The 21,269-nt window shown below is 44.3% G+C and overlaps 1 protein-coding gene across 1 annotated transcript; it reads left to right on the forward strand.

Moving 5' to 3' along the window:
- Positions 1–507: 507 nt before the first annotated feature.
- On the forward strand, positions 508–21,123 carry LOC127203180 (vomeronasal type-2 receptor 26-like). The gene is given in 12 exon segments (XM_051161979.1): positions 508–716; positions 3,025–3,062; positions 3,065–3,136; positions 3,139–3,314; positions 5,828–6,625; positions 8,618–8,827; positions 11,675–11,726; positions 11,729–11,797; positions 13,204–13,329; positions 13,332–13,379; positions 13,382–14,110; positions 20,840–21,123. Coding segments are annotated over 12 exon segments (2,811 nt in total).
- The last annotated feature ends 146 nt before the right edge of the window (positions 21,124–21,269 follow it).

Here is a 21,269-nt window from a genome sequence, read left to right on the forward strand (position 1 = left end):
TGGGCTGGCAGATCAAACTATGCAAGAACGTGGGCAGGACAATGCGGGGCTGTAGTGATTGACCTACATGCTAAAAATATTTTCCTTTCAGCTACTGGACATGTTGCTCCCTGTCCCCACCTGGGGCCACTCTACAGATCAGTGCCCTGAGCACCCTGGGCACAGCTGCTCCTTCCCTTGCAGGCCCCTTAGGAGACAGCCGTGCCCATTGTTGCTCTTCCTATAGTCGCAGGTGTCTACCAAGATTTGTATCCCTGGATGCAGAGAGGCTAGGAACCCTCAGGAGAAGGGATACAACTTAATGGCTCTGGGATTTTGTGGCCACCCAGTCCATCCACCTTCTCAGGAGCAATAATCTCCACACAGCCTGTGGACCTAGATTTCCCAGTGTGGCCTTAATCTCAGGGAGTTGATCAATGGCTATATTCCAGATAAAAGCCCTTTTCACTGCTTGCCACTGCCCCATATGGGGCTGCCCTGTCCTTGGCAGTGTGGCTCTCAGCAGGCATGTGGCGGTGTACCCTCCTTTCTCTTCTGTTTGTCTGTGTCTCTGGGTCTGCCCTTCCTGGACCGAGAGCCTGGCTGTTGCCAAGGCAGAGCCCTCGCTTTGACCGTCCTGGAGATGTCACGGTGGGGGGCAGTTTCTCCATCTTTTCCTTCTCTAATGGCACCATGTGTGATTTCAGTGCCCCACCGGCCAGGCTGCAGGCTTCAAGGTAAGTCCTTGTTGTGGGGCAGGAGTCTCTGAAAGCCAGAAGCAGCTTGAAAAGTTGTGTGAATCCTTGGAGAAGGGTTGATTCTCAGAATCCCAGCTAGATGGCCACCCCCATTTTCTGTGTAGAAAGGTAGTAGCTCTGTAGCTCTCCTTTTACACTGTCTCTCTCCCTCTATCTTTCTTATTTGTACCATAGGCTGCTCCTGCACTGGCTGTAGTGTGTGTGCTCCTCAGCTCAGTGGATTCTTGAGTTTTTGTGTGTGCTTGCTACTCAAAAGGACGTCTAGGCAGGTGTGTGTGCTGAATGCCTAAATGTGTAATTAGTACGTTGTTTGTCAGTCCTCAGGCCCGATGGTTCTTCTCCAGTGTATTTCTTTTGCTCTTATTTGTCATGAGGTTCATGTTGCCTCAATTTTCTAGGTAATCAGTGCTGACCTTGAAGTTCTGATCTTCCTTCCTCCACCTTCTAGGTCCTGTGACTATAGACATGTACTTCCACAGTTGGCTTATGAGGCTCAAAGTCCATGAACTGAGCCATAGCTAAAAGCTTCCTTTGCCCATTCTTGTCCCAGATTTTCTAACTACTGTTGCACACAGTAGTTCCCAACTCAGCCTTATGGTTTGTATTATTATTTTTAAAATCTTAATATCCTTTTTTTAATTGTTGCTGTGGCTGAGCATGGCCATTCCCATACCATAGGGAAATACTCACATGCACAACGAAGACAACAGACACACAGACACAGACACACAGAAACACATACACCCAGACTTAAAGACACACACACACAGCTCGACACAGACACAGACACACAGGCACACGTCCCCACACACAGACATACACAGAAACACACTGACACAGACACACACACACATGCACCCAGACACACGCCACACAATCACACACACTCATGCCACACTAAACGTGTTTGAAGTCGATACCAGAGGTCCAAATCTGGCTTACATATGTGTGCATGCCCATACACAAGTAAAAGAAGTTCAAAGTCATTCTCAGCTCTCTAGTGAGTTGGAGGTTATACTAGCTGATGTGAAATCTTTTCCTCATCTAAAGTCAAATGTACTCTCAGCATTAACATATTTAACATTTAATTGAAGCATACAACTTCAGTTGGGTATGGTGGCATGTGCCTTTTATTCTAGGTTTCAGGACCCAGGGAGGCAGGTGGATCTCTGTGCCTTCCAGGCTAGGTAGCAATACAGAGGGAGACCCTGTCTCACCCTCCACATATATATTTTGCTTTCTTTACTCCATTGTATGCCTCCCATATGCACCCCTTTCAAATTCATGGCCTTTCTTTAATTATTGTTGCTGCATAAATGTTCCAATGAATATATGAAAAATGTCTAAAGGTGACATTTTGCACAATCTTGGTGTTGACTGTACGCATATGCGTTAAAATGTATTAGATTTGTTCTTTGACAATTTTATATATTTATATAGTACATTTAGTTTATTCTATTCTCCTATCCTCTCTTATTTTCCTTCCAAACCTGTCATTTCCTATTCCTCTCTGCAGGTCCATTTCTGAAATTGATGCCTTTTGGTTTTGTACCCATTGATAGAAATCACGGTCATCTGTGTGGCTTCTGGTTTGGACCTGTCCACTGGAGCTTGGCCAGTTCAATATGTAGGTGCATAGAGAGAAAATGACAGCCTTCATACCCACCAAATACATCAGTTGCCACAAGTTCAGCAGGGAGGAGTAGTGTCCCATGTGGAATTGCCCCACCCATGATTGGCTGTTGAAGGCTCAGGCTTGTGCAGTCCCAATGCCGGCAGCTGAGCTGCTGTGAGATCATGTGTGCAGTGTCTCAGTCATGTCCAAAGACCATATTTTAAATCCCTTCCCTCTATCCTCTGACTTTCCGAAATCAATGTTAGGTACAAATAACTGTATCCTACCATATTATTCAATCGGTTATTTTCCTTCTTTCCTTGAGATAAGGTCTCCTGTGTAGCTCTGGCTGCCTGGAACTAGCTATGTAGACGATGCTCTGGTCTCTGACTCACAGAGTCTCTGTCTCTTGACAGCTGACAATAAACATGTGTGCCATCAAACCCAGCTTATGCACTAGATCTTCAAATATTGCCCTTGTCTAGAAACATTTCCCTTGATTATCTTCTGCACATCCCTTGTGGACTCCCTTGGACTGTTCTGAGCCTTGCTCCTATGCACATCTGTGCACAAGTATCTGTGCAGAAGTGTGTTTATACTTGAATCACAGAGTTTATTCTTGTTGCATTTACCGCATAATGAGTGATAAATGTGGTCTTCTCTTTCCCTCAGTGTCTCCAACTGGGGCTACAGGGTGGCCCAGAGTTTTGTGTTGCCATTGAGGAGATTAATAGGAGTGCTCACTTGTTGCCCAATGTGACCCTGGGCTTCTCCATTCGAAACTCTGGGACTCAGTGCATGGAGCCCTCCATGAAACGATGAGCTTTCTCACAGGGCAGGAGGATCCCATCCCCAACTACGTGTGTCAGCATGGCTCTCCTCAGGCCGCCTTGGTTGGGGACACACGGTCATCGCTGTCTGTGTCCATGGCCAGACTTCTGGGACTGTACAAGTTTCCTCAGGTGAGTTGCTCATAGCCTTATTCCTTCATGAGTGCAGTGCCATCCCTTAGTGAGGATGTGAAATTGATGGTGATGGTCACAGTAGTGAGGAGCTTCACTGTGGTGCCAGGTACCCTGAAATGTTCTCCATTTCCAACCTGGTTCTCTTCTCCATGTCTGCATAGTTTAGAGAGAACTATAGTCCCCCTGCATTGACAAGGAAACTTAGGATAATACAAAATTCAAACCTATATTTCTAAAAATTTACTTATTTTTATCTTATATATGAATCTTTTATGTACACACACACACACACACACACGTTTTTACCAAGTATCTATTGAAATCAGAAAAAGATATTGGAGCTGCAGTTACTGATGTGTTTTATCTGCTATTTGTGTGCTGCAAATTGAACTCAGGATCTCTAAAATAGTAGCAAATATCCACCTATCTTGGCCCATGAGTTTTGCTATGCAGTAGGGAATCACACAAATGTGTCTAGCTTCAGGTCCAGGAAGGCCTCTTCTGGCCTCCTCCCACACCTGTGGCACAAAGTCACAAAGAGATATACACACATATGAGTTTGCTGTATGCAGTCTTCATGGAGCTGAGGTGACAGGTTTAAAGGGGTCACCAAGTTGTTACATACATACGTGGATCTGAGTTCCTATACTTTTGGTTTTGTCGCAAGTGCTTTTAGCCTTGAGGCGTCTCTCTTTCTTCTCACATTTAGGTATATTTAAAGCAGTAGAAAATCCATATTTCTACTCTGTACATAATGACACAGCCAAAGCCAATCTTCATTTTTGTTTTTAAAGTATGTGTGTGTGTTTGTGTATGTATGTGTGTGTGTGTGTGTATTGAAGCAGGGTTTCTCCTTGTAACCCAGGCTGCTCTAGAACTCTTGATCCTTATCCTCAGATTCCTGAGTGCTGTGCACTATCATGTCCAGAACAAAAACTTGATGTTTATAAACTATGTCACGAATTTTTCTTTTTCATCTTGTAGGGCTGCAAGAGAAACCTTAGTTAAATTTGAATTCCAGGGTGTGGAGAAATGACTCAGAGGTTAAGCAAACTGGCGGCTTCTTGCAGAGGACATAAGTTGGATTCCCACTACAGATGTGGAGTCTCACAATGATCTTAAACAACATTTCTATCAATGGGACTTCCATTTCTGTCCTTCATGGGCAGGAGACATACATGTAGTGCACAGTCATACATGCAGGCAGAACATTTATTCTTGGAAAATAATAAAATTTGAGTTAAAAAGAAACAATCTTTTTAGACTAAGTTTGTCCAAATATTTCTATTAAAATATGATTTGTTTTCAATTAGTTATGTGTGTTTCGTTGGACAAACTTCTATAAAACATCATTGTTTGTCTACAATCCAAATGTAATCTTAATTTTTAATCTTTAATATAATGTCTCTTCTGGCAGTACCACCTGTTTGAGATGGAGTCAGCCATATCCCTCCCCATGAACCAACTAGATGCTAGGGCCTTTGTGTAAAGACAGAATAATGTGTAATACCTTGTGGTGGCTGGAGAAGTTTTGTACTAATACCCTGAGGCAGAGTAGCCACAGCTTGTGTTGGTAAAACCAAAATAATGTCAGCAGCAACAACAACCTCCCACAGACATAGAACACCAACATTTACATCTTTATAAACTCATTTTTCCTGAGTGGATTGTGCTATCTATTCCTGGAAAAATTGAGAAATTTGACTCTCATTTCTCTCAGACTTGGGAAATCATACAATGCTGGTTTGATAAGAGCCCATAGCTTATTGGTTCTTCCTGGGGGACATCAAGATGGTTTATTGTGTAAAAATTCTTCATACCAAGCTTGATGACTTGATGACTTCAGTTTGTGCTTCTGGAACCCACATGATGGAAGAAAACCAGCCCTCTCAATTTATCTTCTTGCCTCTACATGTGCATCATCACAGACGGACAGATGGATGGACAGAAAGACAGACGCACTCGTGCACACACTTACACGTGAAATATCTAAAGCACAACCTTACATCGGTGTGCAAAACAGTCAGACTAAGCCTAGCTGCAGTGCAGGAAGAAATATGAGGGGCAGGGCGCTGGGCAGAACCTGAGAAGGGAACAGGGGAAGCTATGCCACAGGACTGTCTGGGATGATCACTAGTGAGGGGGTGTACAGATGCTTGGCAGAACCAGCAGACTTCCCAAAATGTCATCTCAAGCCCTTAATCCAAATTACCTTTAGGTTTTAATAGACATTTATATATGTGTGTATATGTCTTTGTGACTTTGTGCCACAGGTGTGGGAAGAAGCCAGAAGAGGCCTTCCTGGGCCTGAAGCTAGAGGCATTTATCTGGTTCCCAACATATGATGTTGGTGTTGGGAATCAATTATGGGTCTCCTGCTAGAACTAGAAGGATTCTGATTGGCTGGCCTTCTAGTTTCCTCACTCCTTCCTATATTTCAATCAGACCATTAGATTTCACTTAGTGCTGGCTGTCACCTACTGTCATGTTCCCTGGCTCTTCCTTGACAGATCAGTTACTCATCTTCACTGCCCAGCCTGAGTGACAAGATCCAGTTCCCATCCTTCCTTAGGACGCTGACTAGTGACCTAATATCCTCCCGTGCAGTTACCCAGCTGATAATTCATTTCCAGTGGTCTTGGGTGATCGTTCTGGCCAATGATGATGAGTTTGGGCAGCAGGCCAGCTCTCTGGCCACTGAGGTGCTGAGCCCAGCTGGTGTGTGCATTGAGTTCCACCTCTATGTCCCTTCTGACCAGTCCTTGGGGAAGATTGAAGAGACTGTCCAGAAGATGCAGAAATGCACCGCCAAGGTTGTTCTGGTTTTCTTAAGCAACTCGAATTTTGAGTCCATCTTGTACGGTTTACTGGGTACAAATGTCTCAGGCCATGTGTGGGTCAGCACGGACACTCTGCACATGGCTCTCGCTCTGACTGTTCCAGGCATTTCCCAGGTCTTGCAAGGCACATTTGGCCTTCTGTATCACAGCAGCAGGGCAATTGGCTTCCCTGAATTCCTTGCTCAGCTGCGCCCTAGCCAGACCCCTGAAGACATGTTTATAAAGAAGTTCTGGGAGTTCACCTTTGATTGTTCATGGCCTCAGCAGAACAGCACAGTGACAGAGGGAGTTCATTTCTGCTCCGGGAATGAGAGTCTGAAACACAAGCGGCATCCTTTCCAAGAACTGAGTAAAATCGATGCTGCCTACACAGCTGTCTACAGCATTGCCCATGTCCTGCATGATGTGTTATCCTGTGGGCACCAGAAAAGGAAATGTATGGACTCCCAGGACTTCCATCCCTGGCAGGTGAGAGAAGACATGAGCAGATGTATGGATGATTCAGCGAAAGTCGGGAATCAAGATGTAGGCTTTTACTAAGCTATAGTGCTGTAGCAGACTGTATGCTTCAGCTGTGCCATCTCATCCTTGTAACTGAGATGGATCTGAGAAGCAGCCTTGGACATGTGGTCCATGTTTATGTATGATCTCAGAGGAGTCCATTCTCTGTCGTGTTGATTGACATAGCACATTCAGTTTGTTTGTAAAACTGATATTTCAGAGAAGTGTTCCAGGTTTGAGCTTTCATAAACAGAGGACATTTTTTAGCATATGCATTCTTCAAATCCAAAATCCAAAGGGACATTTGGTGCACGGGTGTGGACACATGTGTGTAGGCGTACTGACACAGATGGGTCCAGTGTTCCCATATGTGTACATCCATGTGGTAAGGTCTGAGGATGATGTGAGATATTACCTTTCAGTTACTTTTCTACCTTATTATTTGGAGCATAACCTCTCACTCAACCATAGAACATGTTTGTGTGGCTAGTGTTCCTAGCCAGCCTGCTCTGGACATCTCCTGTCTCCATCTCTGAGGATGTAATTACCAAAAGGCTTCTTTATATATCTGGCATTTAGGTGTTTTGTAGATATTTGAAATCCCAACATCATGTTTGTATGGCAAATGCTTTAATCTCTGAGCCAGTATTCATGTCCTCACCTAGTTTTCTATTTTAAAATAGAGCATTTCATACATTTACATAATAAATATAGGTTATTTTGTTCCGTTTGTCTGTCTAACTATCTGTCTGTCTGTCTGTCTAACTGTCTATCATCTATCTTCAAGCTTCTCTAATCCACTCCAGGCAGCATAAGCCCACATCTGCAAGAACCTTCTGAGAATCACTTTGCTCATTATTGAGATAAAGTGGAGGTGGTGGCTAAGAGGGGGTACATTTTCATACCCATTGTTCAGCTTCCCTGTGTGCTTGGTGAGAATTCATGTGGTTTTGGACCAGTAGAACTGTTATAGTTCTTGGCATTTTTGGCTGAGTTTGCCTAATTATGATTTACAGGAGGCTGGGCTTGGTGACTCTTGTCTATCATCTTAGCACACAGGAACTTGAGGCCATAGAATCTTGAGTTCAAGGCCAACCTATAGTACAAAGCAAGAACCTGTCCAAAAAATATCATATGTGAGGGTGGCAATGTCTGCTTGTGGCCTATGATGAAGATATAAGGTAGATGAAAGAGTGAGGAGTGTGTGAAGGAAAATGAGAGGCGGAGAGGTTGAAATACCAGAGTTGCAGAAAAGAGGAGAAGAAACCTCTCCACGGGAAGACAGCATTGTTGATGTCAAAGACAGCCTTTATGAGCACCATAGAATTGAGACAAATAAGAAGAGTCATATGGATGTGAGTGAAGATGTGTGACAGAGTGGTCTGAGTGATTGGGAGGCCTCAGTGGGCTGGGTCCAGTCTGTGGAAGATATAAGTGTTTGGCATCTAAAGAGTGTGGTGGGATGGAAGGCTGTGCAGAATAGTGCACAGCCAAATGAGACCCTAGAGCCAGCACCACATTGAGATGTTTCTGGGTTTAATTTTAAGGGTGGCGAGATTATTCAGTGGGTAAAGGCACTTGTCCCCAAGCTTAAGAGCAATTCCTGAGTCCCTCATGGCAGGAGCAGGAGAAAATATTCCTGAGAGTTACTCTCTGAATTTTGCAATGTGAATGAGATGTACACACACACACACACACACACACACACACACACACACACACACACACACACACACACAGTATATTATATTTAAAAATCTCAGTATAAAATATTATGAAGTGTTATTGAATTAAACCTAGATTTTTTATTTCTGAAAATATCACAGTTCCTTGAACTCCGTTACAACTACTGAAGCCATATTTTGATGGAAGTAGTTGCTCAGTATCACTGCAGAGGCCATATAGACAAGACCTAGGACAGTCCCAGCCCAGTCCACAATATCTTCTTTTCTTCCTCAGCTGCTTCATGCCCTCAGAAAGGTGCACTTCAAGACTCCTGATGGAAGTGAGATTATGTTTGATGACAATGGAGATTTGGTGACAACGTTTGACATTTTCCATGGGCAGAAGACCCCTGAGGGTGTATTCCATTTGGTCAATGTAGGCACGATAGACCCTCAGGCTTCTTCTGAGAACAAAATGATGGTCCATTTGAAGGAAGATCTCCACGTGAGTTGCCTGAATGCAGAGCTGACTCTTGTCCTAGAGTGTTAAATTCTCTGGGGAATTCCAAGTTCAGGGTTCCTCATCCCTCCTTGGTCATGAAGGGGACGTGGCTCTGGATTGGGCCAGTCAGTCATAAGCGATGATGTTCTTTATCTAATAAGAGACCTTTCTCTGAATGATACTGACTGAGCAGAAAATAAATACATCAGAGCTGCTGTTGGAGAGATGGCTCATTGGTTAGTGTTTGCTACACAAGCACAAAATCTAGGCTGTGGTCCTCCAGAACATGTGTACATGCTGAGTGGGCAGGGTGGTACCTGTAATTTCATTCTTGCATGGTGGATACAAGGAAATAGCAAAGGAAGCCAGTTAGTAATAGTAACCATATCAGCGAATTCTGGGTGTTTACTTTGAGCGTCTACTTCAATGTGCATAGTGGAAAAGTAAAGAACGACGATTTGCAACATTAACACTGGTCTCACATGCACTTGTCCACACATTCTCATCATCCCAAGTAGATGTTTTGAGGCACATACACATACTTACACCACACAAACTTGTAAAAAATGGGGAAAAAGAACATACCGGCCTCTGCAAACAGAATCAGAAATGGCACCTGGAGATATTTTGAGAGTGTTTTCATTTTCTGCTCTTTGAAGAAGAAGATAGTGACACACTGAGCTAAACGTCTTCCCATGTACCATCTATGAGGTTTAATCAGAAGAATCTGCTTACGTAATGTTTTAGATTTCACCCGGCCATGGCAAATTTCCAAGGAACAGTGTGAAGTGAGGAAATGTTTTTATTGACTGTGGTTGGTTTTAGAGTTTTGAGGTCAGGATGATCCATTGCTTTGGTTGTGTGAGCTTGAGGTCATATGTCATGGCAGAAGCCATGTGTAGTGGAAGAGGTTTCCCAACTCCTGGTGACCATGAACTGGAGATATGCGGTTCCAGATAGATATGGTAGGAGAGCAAGTTATACCTTACCAGTGCACTGGCACCAAACCCACTTCTTCCAATTAGGGTTCACTTTTATTTCCAACATCGACAGTAGTCTTCAGGTCATGAATCCAGTGAGAAATTAATGTATTGACTAGGTCAGATGCCTCAAGATCCCATCATTCTTCAAAAAACCCAGCATCTGGTGACTAGTAGTCCAACACACAAGACTTGGAAACCTGTGATGCTCACATCCTGATGATTATTAACAAAATGATTGGCTGTTTTGAGATAGGCATGCCTATGTGTGCTGTCTTGTGCATAGAAACGTCTCAGCTTCCTGTCATATGCCAGTCGAGAAGAGTCCCATCTGATACCACTTTGTCTTACTTTGTTCTGGTGGCATCTCTAGTCAGTGGTCAGCTTAAGCCTTTCAACAAGAGGAGTTTCCCTTTCATGTGTTACTCAAAGAACAAAGGACACATGCTAAGTGGTCAGAGGGTTCTCATGAAAGGCCTTTTATTGGCTTGATCTGGGAGGGATTTCTCACCTCTTCTGTTGTGGCAGAGATCTCAGCACCACACACTTCCCTCTTCATAACCCTTGCCTGTTGGTGGGAGCCGTTTAAAGAGGGACTGGGACAGCTTGGTGATGGTGGTGCACACCTTTAATCTCAGCATTCTGAAGGTAGAGGCAGGAAGATTTGTTTGTGTACTTGGCCAACGTGTTTTACAGAGCAAGTTCTGGGGAGGCTATGGGGAGAGAGAGAGAGAGAGAGGAGAGAGAGAGAGAGAGAGAGAGAGAGAGAGAGAGAGAGACAGACAGACAGACAGACAACAGACAGACAGAGACAGAGAGAGACAGAGACAGAGAGACAGTGACAGAGATGGAGAGAGACACAGACACACACAGAGAAAATAGAGAGAGATAGATAGAGAGACAGACAGACAGAGACAGAGAGACAGAGACAGAGAGAGACAGATACACACACAGAGATAGATAGATAGATAGATAGATAGATAGATATAGATAGATAGAAAGTTAGTTGATGGAGTCAATATGTACAGTTTAGCCATACTATCCATTACTTTTATAGTTTAAGCAAAAAAACAGGATAGCCAAACTGAAAATCTCAACAGCTGCACTAAAGAGGGAAACTGGGAAAAAGAAGAGTGAGAGCATTTTATTCTGAGTTAGACATGCAGTCCTGCAAGCAACCACAGTCTGTAGAAGGCTTCAGAGAAAGAGAGAAAGGTAACAGGGAAGCATGCCCAAACTGTGGAGTCCCTGCAAAAGAAAGAAAAAGAGATAATAAGAAGATAAAGGAAAATGCTGTTTTTCTGAGTCACTGAGGCAAGCAGGCTGCCATGACAGAAGGGCATGTGCTTCTCTAATGTCTCACAATACATGTCAGTCTTTCTCAATTTTTATTATGCACATTTGGAAGTTTTACTGGCAATATCTCTTATGTATTGTGTCGTGTGTGCCTGTGGTGGTGAGAAGAGGGAATTGGACCCTCTGGAATGGAGTTACAGTGTGAGGTGCTATGTGGGTTCTGGGGATTGAACCCTGCTTCTCTGGAAGAGCAAGCAGCCTGTACTCCTGCTTGCTGGACTATTTCTCCAGTTGCAATACTTTCAACTGTTGATGTAGGAACCCAGAGAGCCTGGAGAGATAACACATCACACTGCTTAGCTAAATTTTGAAGCCCTTAGCTAAGTAAGCTCGGTGTAGCCCTTCTTATATTACATATAATGGTACCTGTTCCATGTGACTCCTCTTGGAGAGACTTATATTCTGAAAGATGACCAATGTAGTGAGCTGAGAGGAACCTGTTGTGTTGTCAGAGTTACGTCAAGCATCTGTATCCCTAGAGATTCACCGGTGACACTATGTTCACTGTTACCAGGTGCCCACCTCAAACTGCAGTGAAAGCTGCCTTCCAGGGTTTAGCCAAGTTCCCGTCCGGGAGCCCCCCACTGCTGTTTTGATTGCAGTCCCTGCCCCGAGGGACACTTTGCAGACCAAAGAGGTAAGGGCATGAGGAGCTGGAATCTGAGGGGTCCACAGGCACTGTGAGCCTCCTCGTGTATTTCTCCATTGTGTTAGTCACTGTTCTCCTGCTGGGAAGGGACACCATGAGCAAGTCTGCTTTTGAGAAAAGCATTGAACTGTGGCCTTACTTAGAGTTTCAGGGGATGAGTCCATGAACCTCATGGCAGGATGGATGGTGGCAGGCACGCTGGAAGGCATGGTGCCCCAGCAGTAACTGAGAACTTATATTGTGCTCCATAGGCAGCAGGCAGGACAGTGGAGATTGGGCCTGGTGTGGGATTTTGAACTCTCAATGGCTTACTCACAGTGACCCACTTCCTCCTATAAGACTACACTTCCCAATCCATCCCGCAGTCCACCAACTAGGGATCAAACATTCAAATATGTGAATCTATGGGACCATTCTCATTCTACCCCCCCACCCTCGTGCTGAGATGTTGCAGTCTGTGCTTCCCTGTGGACTTCAGGTGGGAACACCATTGAGAAAGCTAGTCTTACAATTGTTTTTTAGGGTAAGTGCTTTATTGAGACAGAGAAGTGAATAAACCATATTTTCACATCCTAATGAATTGTCTCTTCACACACATGCACATCCCTGTCCCCTGATGAAGAAAGACATTGTCATCAGATAATGGTGGTTCAGGAATTTAGTCCTAGCATTAAGAGGCAGAGGCAGGCTATGTCTTTGAATTTGAAACCAACCTGGTCTACAGAATGAGGTTACACGTTGGGACTTCTCTTGAAAATGAAAAAAAAAAAAAAAAAAAAAAAAAAAAAAAAAAAAAAAAAAAAAAGGAAAGATGGAAAGAAAGGAGAGAAACAATAGATACCCACAAGCTTCTCCAGGTGTCATATAAACACCCTGACTTTCATTGACACTGACAAATTTCAGTTGCTGTTTAAACCTCCTGTAACTGGAGCTGCATGTGGGTGTCTTTTTTTGTGACTTCTTTCTTTCTCTGTATGAAAAGTGTTCACCGCAGAGGTTGAGTGTGAACAGACCATCCCATTCCAGGCTGGTTGAACTACAGAGCTTACTGCTTTAACTCTGCTGAAAGCTGGGAAATGTAAAGTCAAGTTGGCCTGAGGGTTGGTGTTGTGTGAGGACTCATGATTGCACTGTCAGAGCCCTCCTCTGTGTGCTCTCATTACAAACCCTGTGTGTGTGTGTGTGTGTGTGTGTGTGTGTATTTCTTTAGGTTTGTTGTTTGATTTTGAGACATGGTATACAATGCAGCTCAGGCTGGCTTAGGGCTTAGTATTTTGGCCATGCAGACCTGGAACTGGTAGAATTCCACCTGCCTCTTTCTCTCAATTGCTGAGATTAAGTGATGTTCAGCCACACCCAGCTCCAACTCCCTGTTCTGTGTCTGTCTCCCATAGACATGAAGAGATGTCTTCAGTGCCCCAAGGAGCAGTACTCAAGCCACACCAGAGACCGTTGCCTGCCCAGGACAGAGATCTTCCTGGCCTTTGAGGAACCTCTGGGATTCATACTGGCTCTGGTGTCAATCTTCTGTGTGGTATGGCTGTCCTGGTCCTTGGAGTGTTCCTGAAGCACGGGACACACCTGTGGTGAGGGCCAACAACAGAGCTCTCAGCTACTTACTCTCTGATCTCTCTTTCCCCTGTGCCCTGTGTGCCTTGCTGTTCCTAGGCCGACCCAGTGTCACCACATGCCTCCTCCGTCAGACCACCTTTGCCGTGGTGTTCACGGTGGCTGTCTCCTCTGTTCTGGCCAAGACTGTCACAGTGGTCCTGGCCTTCAGGGTCACCAGGCCAGGGGGCAGGATCCGGGTATGCCTGAGCCCTGGTGCTTCCTCCTCAGTGGTCCTCATTGCTTCCTTAATTCAGGTTGTTCTTTGTGGGGTCTGGTTGGCCACCTCCCCACCATTCCCACACAAGGATATGGTCTCGGAACCCCAACACATTGTCATCCAGTGCCAGGAGGGTTCTGGCACCATCTTCTTCTGTGTGCTTGGCTACTTGGGTTTCCTGGCAGGGGGTACCTTCTCTGTGGCTTTTCTGGCCAGGGCCCTGCCAGATGTCTTCAATGAGACTAAGTATCTCACCTTTAGCATGCTGCTGTTCTGCAGTGTCTGGACAGCCTTCCTGCCCCTGTACCACAGTGCCCGGGGCAAGTCCACTGTGGCTGTAGAGATCTTCTCCATCCTGGCTTCCACTGCTGGGCTTCTGGGTGGCATCTTTATCCCCAAGTGCTACATCATTTTGCTGAAGCCTGAGAAGAACACCCCTGCCTGGCTAAAGCAAGGCCACCAGGCACAGCAGTGTAAGCAGTGTTAGACACTCCAGAGAAGGTGTCTCTCCAGGTCCTCACACCACAAACCTTCATGGTCTCATCCGCAGGGGGAATCACCATAACTAACTGCATGGTTTTGTCTCACTGGTTCTGTGCAGATACAAAGGTAAAAGACAGATGACGATCGTTGTGAGATACTGAGAGGAAAACATTAATGACTGTTTGTCTTAGAGTGAATATACAGAGAGTTACTGAATTAACATTAACAGAATTATGACAGGTTGACTGGAGGAGTTAGGAAGATGGCTCGATGTGGAAATGTGCTTGACTAGTAGAATTTGATACCTGAGACTCACATGTTGGTGGTGGTGAAATGACATCACCAATTGTCTCTGACCTCTTGCTAACCACAGGGCAACCTCCACATGGAGACTCACAAAACATAAATGCCAAGGTTTGAGAAGGGTGATGAGGTAAAAACGATGATGTCAGGGTTTGAGAGGTATATTATTGATCTTTTTTTTTTTGGTTTTGACAGGAGCAGTACTAGGAATTGAACTTTTCACTGGCAGGTCCTTCACAGACTTACCATGTGATTTAATTTTTATTTGCAATAATTTATTGCCTCTACAAAAGTTTAAATAAAACTCTACAAAAATTCAGAATACAATCTGATATGGTCTTAAGGAGATAATAAGCTTCAGATCATCATGTGATTTAGCAATCTTGGTCTTAGATATATTCTCAAGAAAACTCAATCATGTTTGTAAAGACTGTAAATAAATCTTCTTTATAGAAGCATAATATATTATACATATATGATAATGTATATGTTCAACAAATGGTGATTGTTGTTTTTTTCAGTTTTTAATTAATTGATTATTTTTCATTGTACCCCATTTTAAATTTATTTACAGTTTTTAATATTAGTATTTCTTACATTTACGTTTATATTAGTACACATATATAAAATATACTAGGGGATATCCAAGATGGCGGCGAGCAGTGTGGACTGTGCTTAGAAGCTCCATTAAACAATTCAGGGAATTGCAGAGAATTCTGAACCAGTAACACTGAGGTCCCCTCACCACTGCAGTAGGAGTGCTCCACGGTTCGAAGGCCCCAGTGTGTAGAGGACCTGTGTGCCCCTGCACACGGGAGAATAGCGGAATTTTTCAGACAGGAGAGGCAGCACCAGTAGCAGTGGTGGTGGTGGTGACTGAGGTTTGCAGCTCAGAGCCCTCTGGCGGAGGCGATTGGTGTGGTGGTCAGTGGGAGTTGCAGCTGGAGAGGGGACTCTGGGCAGGATTTGGGCTGTGCCGTGTGGTTTGGGCTCTGTGTCGCAAGCTCAACTTGGCGCAGGGCTCGTGCTCTGAGACCCAAACTGGATTTGGTGTGCAGTTTCGCCCAGAGACCGAAGCTTTTCAGTGTGCAGTTCCACTGCGGAGACACTAGCTCAGCTCAGCGCACAGTTCCACTGTTTAGACACAGGCTGAGCTCAGTGCCTTTGCGGCCCCTGAGTCCCAAGCTTAGCTCAGTACACAGTTCCACCGCGGAGATGCTAGCTCAGCTCATGCAGTTCTGCTGCTGAGACGCAGGCTCAGCTCAGCGTGCATATTGAGCCCAGAGTCCCTAGCTGGACTTGGTGGGTAGATTCGGCCCAGAGACTCTAGCTGAACTTTGCTTGCATCATGGCCCTGAGACTCTGGCTGGACTCTCTGTGCAGTTTAGGCTTAGAGTCCCGGGCTGAATTCAGCAAGCAGTTTGGGTCCAGAGTCCCTGGCTGAGCTCATTGTGCAATTCCACCCTCTGGCTGAGCTCGGCGTGCGGTTTGGGGCCAGAGTCCCTAACTGTGCTGTGGGCAGATTGGGCCCAGAGAGTCTAGCTGAGCTTGGCAGGCAGTTTGGCCCCAGAGAACCTAGCTGAGCTCAGAGCGTGGGTGGAGGCTGGAGTCCCTGGCTGGTCTTGGCGGGCAGTCCCAGCCCTGAGACTCTGACTGGACTCAGGGAGAAGTTTGGGTCCTGAGATTCTAACTGACTCAGGGAGCTCAGTGTGCAATTTGGGCCAAAGACCCAAGTTGGACTCCGCGCTAATTGGACTAAGTGTGTGGAATAGGCCCTGAAACCCATTTGAGCCCAGAGACACAAACTGGACTCAGTGTGTGGCCGGTTTGGACCCTGTGACACTAACCTGGACTCTGCAAGCAGTCTGGGTCTTGAAATGCTACCAGGAACCACAGACCAGCAGAGCACCAAAGCTCAAAGACTAAGGAATTCTCAGGGAGAGAGGAGTAGAGTGGCCATCAGACCACGTCCACCTGACCTGCTTCAGTCCCTGGAGAGCTCTGGTGCTACAAGGGGATCCAGAAGGCTGTGGACACTTTGGCCTGACACAATGCACATTCAGAGATGCAGAATGATTGCAGGACCCACAGTATGGGGGAACTGAGGATCACTAGCTGTGAGAGTCCAAAATGACAGGACTAGCCTCCTGCTATCCAGACCAGTGAAGCATCAGAGCTTCCGGCCTAGGGAAATCATGAGAAAACAGGTGAATCTATCATCAGACTCCCCCACCCAACTCGAATAGCTACCCAACAAAAATAGAGACAGCAAGATGTCTAGAGGACAGTGTAAAAGCATATGCAAAAAACCCAAAACAATATGGCGTCTCCAGATTCCATCTACCCCAAAGAAAACAACCCAGAGAACTCAAACACAATAGAAATACAAAAAAATGACCTTAAATCCTTAGTAATGGAGATGATAATGGAGGAAACAAATAAAATCGTAATTAGATGCAGAAAGATGCAGCCAAATAGGTGGAAGACATAAAAGAAGCCAGTAGAGAGGCACTGGAAAAGTTTCAGGAAATACAAACAACCAGATGAAAGAAATCAATAAATCAGTTCAAGCTCTGAAGGCCTATAAAGAAGCAATGGAAGAAACTCAGGAATATACAAACAATCAGATGAAAGAAATCAAAAAATCAGTTCAAGATCTGAAGATGAAATGGATTCATAATAAACACACAGACAGAAGAAAAAGGGGAATGTGAGAGCTCAAAGAAGAAGACGAGCACACAGAGGTGAGCTTTTCTCACAGAATCCAAGAGATGAAGGAACGAATCTCAGGTCTAGAAGATACAATCATAGATCTTGAAGCAACCATTAAAGAAAATGCTAAATCTGGAAAAATCCTGACAGAAACATCCAAGAAATGAAGGACACCATGAAAAGAAGAAATCTGAAGATAATAGGCATTGAAGAAATTGAAGATATCAGACTCCAAGGCCCAGAAACTATTCTCAACAAAATCATAGAAGTAAACTTTCCCAATCTAAAGAAAGAGATGCCTATAACACACAAGAGGCCTACAGAACACCAAATTGAATAGACCAGAAAAGAAAAACTGCCCATCACATAATAATCAAAACACAAATATACAGAACAAAGAAAAAATATTAAAGCCTGCAAGGGAAAAGGCCAAATGGCAAACCTATCAGAATTACACCTGACTTCTCAGCAGAGACCATAAAAGCCAGAAGGGCCTGGACAGAGATCCTGCAAACCCTAAGACACAATGCCAGGCCAGACTACTTTACCCAGAAAACTATCAATAACCTTGATGGAGAAAACAAATATTCCATGACAAAAACATTCAAACAGTACCTATCCAGAAATGCAGCTTTACAGAAGGTACTCGAAGGAAAACTCCATCCCAAAGGGACAAGCTACAACCTACAAGGAAATAGATAACTATCCCATGGCAAAAACAACTACACAAACGCTCACTGGAACCAACATAGCAGGTTACCAAGAAGAGACTTGAACCCTATGCATATACAGGGGAGGAAATCCCCCTCAGGAGCAGTCATAGGGAGGGGAATAAGGGGAAATGGGAGGGCGGGAAGAATGGGAAGATACAAGGGATGGGATACCATTGAGATGTAACAAGAATAAATTAATAAACAATTACCAAACAAACAAACAAGGAATTCCTGAAATTTGTGGACAAATGGATTGAACTAGAAATGATCATAATGAGTGAGTTAACCAGAAGCAGAAAGAGTCAAATTGTATATACTCACTTATATCTGCATACTAGCTCAAGGGGCATGTCCCATGAAAGTCTTCACTTACCAGGAAACTGGGACAGAGGGGAGGACATCCTATTGGGACTCTAGATGAGAGAAGCATGGGAGAATAGCAAAGTAGAAGGATCCAGCAGGTCCTAGAAACCTACAAGTAGAACATTATGATAGGCTGATTGGGCGCAGGGGTCCCCCTCGAATATGGCTCCAGTCAAGGACAATACAGGCCCTAAACTTCAAACTCCTACCCAGATCCACTAACGGACAAGACATTCTCCACAATTGAGTGCAGAGTGGGTTATGACTTTCACACGTACTGGTGCCTCACATTTGACCATGTCCCCTGGATGGGGAGACCTGGTGGCACTCAGAGGAAGGATATCAGGCTACCAAGAAGAGACTTGATACCCTATAAGCATATAAAAGGGGAAGAAGTCCCTTTCAGTCACAGTCATAGGGAGGGGAGTAAGGGAAAATAGGAGGGAGGGAGAATGGGAGGATACAAGGATGGGATAACCATTGAGATGTAATAAGAATAAATTAATAAAATAAAATTAAAAATTTTAAAAATAAATAAAATATACTAGATACAGCAAGAATAATCACAGAACAACCAGGAATATATTCATGTTGCATTCATAGTGTGTTGGCTTTTTGCATTTGGCAACCTTGAAGAAAACATCTTTCCTATCTCCGTGAGTCTAAAATTCTGAATAGAGAGGATCCAAGATGGCAGCACCAAACACGCATGGTATCTGATCTGGAGGACAGAGACTAGGAACTCATCTGGGAGATATAGACCAGAAGACCTGAAGAGCCCTAGGTGAGAGGTTCCACAAAGTATAGAGCACAAGTCGGTCCAGCTTTGGGCCATCCAACTGTCCCATGGAGGATGGGTGCCCAGTCCCTAGAGTCTGTGTTTACATGTACACATGTGCTCATATCACGACCCATGATAAATTAAAAGAAAAGTATTTATTAGTCATTGTAAGGGAAAACAGATGTACTGTAAATTGTCCTCCCCCCTTTTTTTGTTTTGGACAAACTGTGTTCTCATCATCAGCCAGGCTGGCTTCAGACTTACGCACCCCCCGTCTTCAGCCTCCTGAATGCTGGGATCTAGGTGTACTCCTACACATGGAAATTTTCATAATGAAAATTGAAAAATTGCACACTATGTGAATTATGTCTCACTAAGATAGTATGAAAAGGGAATTATCAATCAATTACAGAGTTTGAACTTTCATTATATTCTGATTTCCAAAAGAGGTCAAACTATTGAGAGTGAATGTTAAATAACAATAGAGTGAAATATTAGTGAAATAGATTACTACTGATATATTTTAGTTTTAAATCTTATATTATTGATTGATCGATTGGTGTGTTTGTGTGCATTCCCTCTGTGTTTGTGTCCATTTCTTCAGCCATGGGCATGCCACAGCACATATTTGGAGGACAGAGGGCAAGTTACAGAAGTCAGATTTTTCCTTCTGTGTATGGAACGTGACGATTTAGCGATGGTCCTCTGGCTTGGCAACACGTGCCTTTACATGATAAGTTCTGAGCCAACCTTGTGAATCTCTTTTTATCTTCGATAATGGAATTACGGTTATGTTAGAAAATTATACTTATCATTTGGAATAACAAAGTCGGAATTTGTCTTCTTACATAAAATTATCTATTGTGTATGTATAAAGTGTGTGTGTGTGTGTGTGTGTGTGTGTGTGTGTGTGGTGTGTGTGTGTGAGAGAGACATGGCTTATATGAGGAGACACATGACAACTTTGTAGAGTTGTTTCTTTCCTTCTGCCTTTATGCGAATTTGTAAGATAAAACAAGGTATTGGGGGTGTTCTGTGTATCCTGATTTACCTTCTGAACCTGGCTCATGGGATTGTGTTTCAATATAGAAAAAAAAACACTCAGTAGTCTGGGAAAATTGGTCATGACTTCTCTCCGGCAGTTTTACGTTTATGATTCCTACTTGGTGTGTTTGCGTGTGTTCCCTCCGTTCTGTGTCGTGTCTTTGGACATGGAATGCCACAGCACATATTTGGATGGTAGAGGGAAGGTTCAGAAGTCAGGTTCTCGTTCAAGTCATGGCGTGAGGATTGGAGTTGGTGTCTTTTTGCATGCGGGATTATGTTATGAAAATTATATCTTATCATTGGAATAACAAAAGTCGGAATTTGCCTTTCTCTTCTATAACTACTCTACTGTGTATGTATGAACTAGTTGTTCGTTGTGTGTGTGGATGCCAAATAGCTTCTATGTGGAGTCAGGGGAACAACTTTGTGGAGTTTTTTCTCTTCCTCTGCTGATTTGAATGTTGTTCATGATATCACACACAGGTCGTCAAGCTTGTGTATCAAATGAATTCTACTGGAGAAGCCATCATGCCCGCTTGGCATTTTGTTCTCCAATACGATAACAATTCAGTAAGCCTGGAAGAATCGGGACACTGACCCAGGATGACAGGAGGCATTGGTTGTTTTCTGAGTTGGTTTTTGTTATGTCCAAAAACTCCATCATCAAAATTCAGAATTCGTTTCTAAGGAACTTGCAAACTACGCAAAGAACTTGGCTGGTGGATCAAACTCGCAAAGACCGTGGGCAGGGACACTGCAGGGCGTATGATTGACCTACTGCTAAAAATATTTCCTTTCAGCACTTGACATGTTGTCCCTGTCCCACCTGGGCCACTCTACAGATCAGTGCCTGAGCCACCTGGGCACAGCTGCTCCTTCCTTGCCGGCCCTTAGGAGACGCGTGCCCATTGTCGCTCTTCTTATAGTCGCAGGTGATGATGGCAAGATCTGTTCCCTGGATGCCAGAAGGCTAGCAACCTCAGGGAGACGGGATAAAAAACAAGGCTCTGGGGTTTTTGTGGCCACCAAGTCCACCCCACTTCGCTACAAGCCTGTGGACCTAGATTTCCCCGTGTGGCCTTAACTTCAGGGGATTGTCATGGCTATATCCCCCATAAAAAAGCCCAGTCATGTTTCCACTGCCCCATATGGTCGTGTCTGCCTTGGCAGTTGTGGCTTTCAGAGGCATTGTGGCTGCGTGCCTCTTCTCTTCCCTTGTCTGTGTCTCTG

The sequence above is a fragment of the Acomys russatus genome, chromosome 19 (genome assembly GCF_903995435.1).
Source record: "Acomys russatus chromosome 19, mAcoRus1.1, whole genome shotgun sequence".
Taxonomy (NCBI): Eukaryota; Metazoa; Chordata; class Mammalia; order Rodentia; family Muridae; genus Acomys; species Acomys russatus.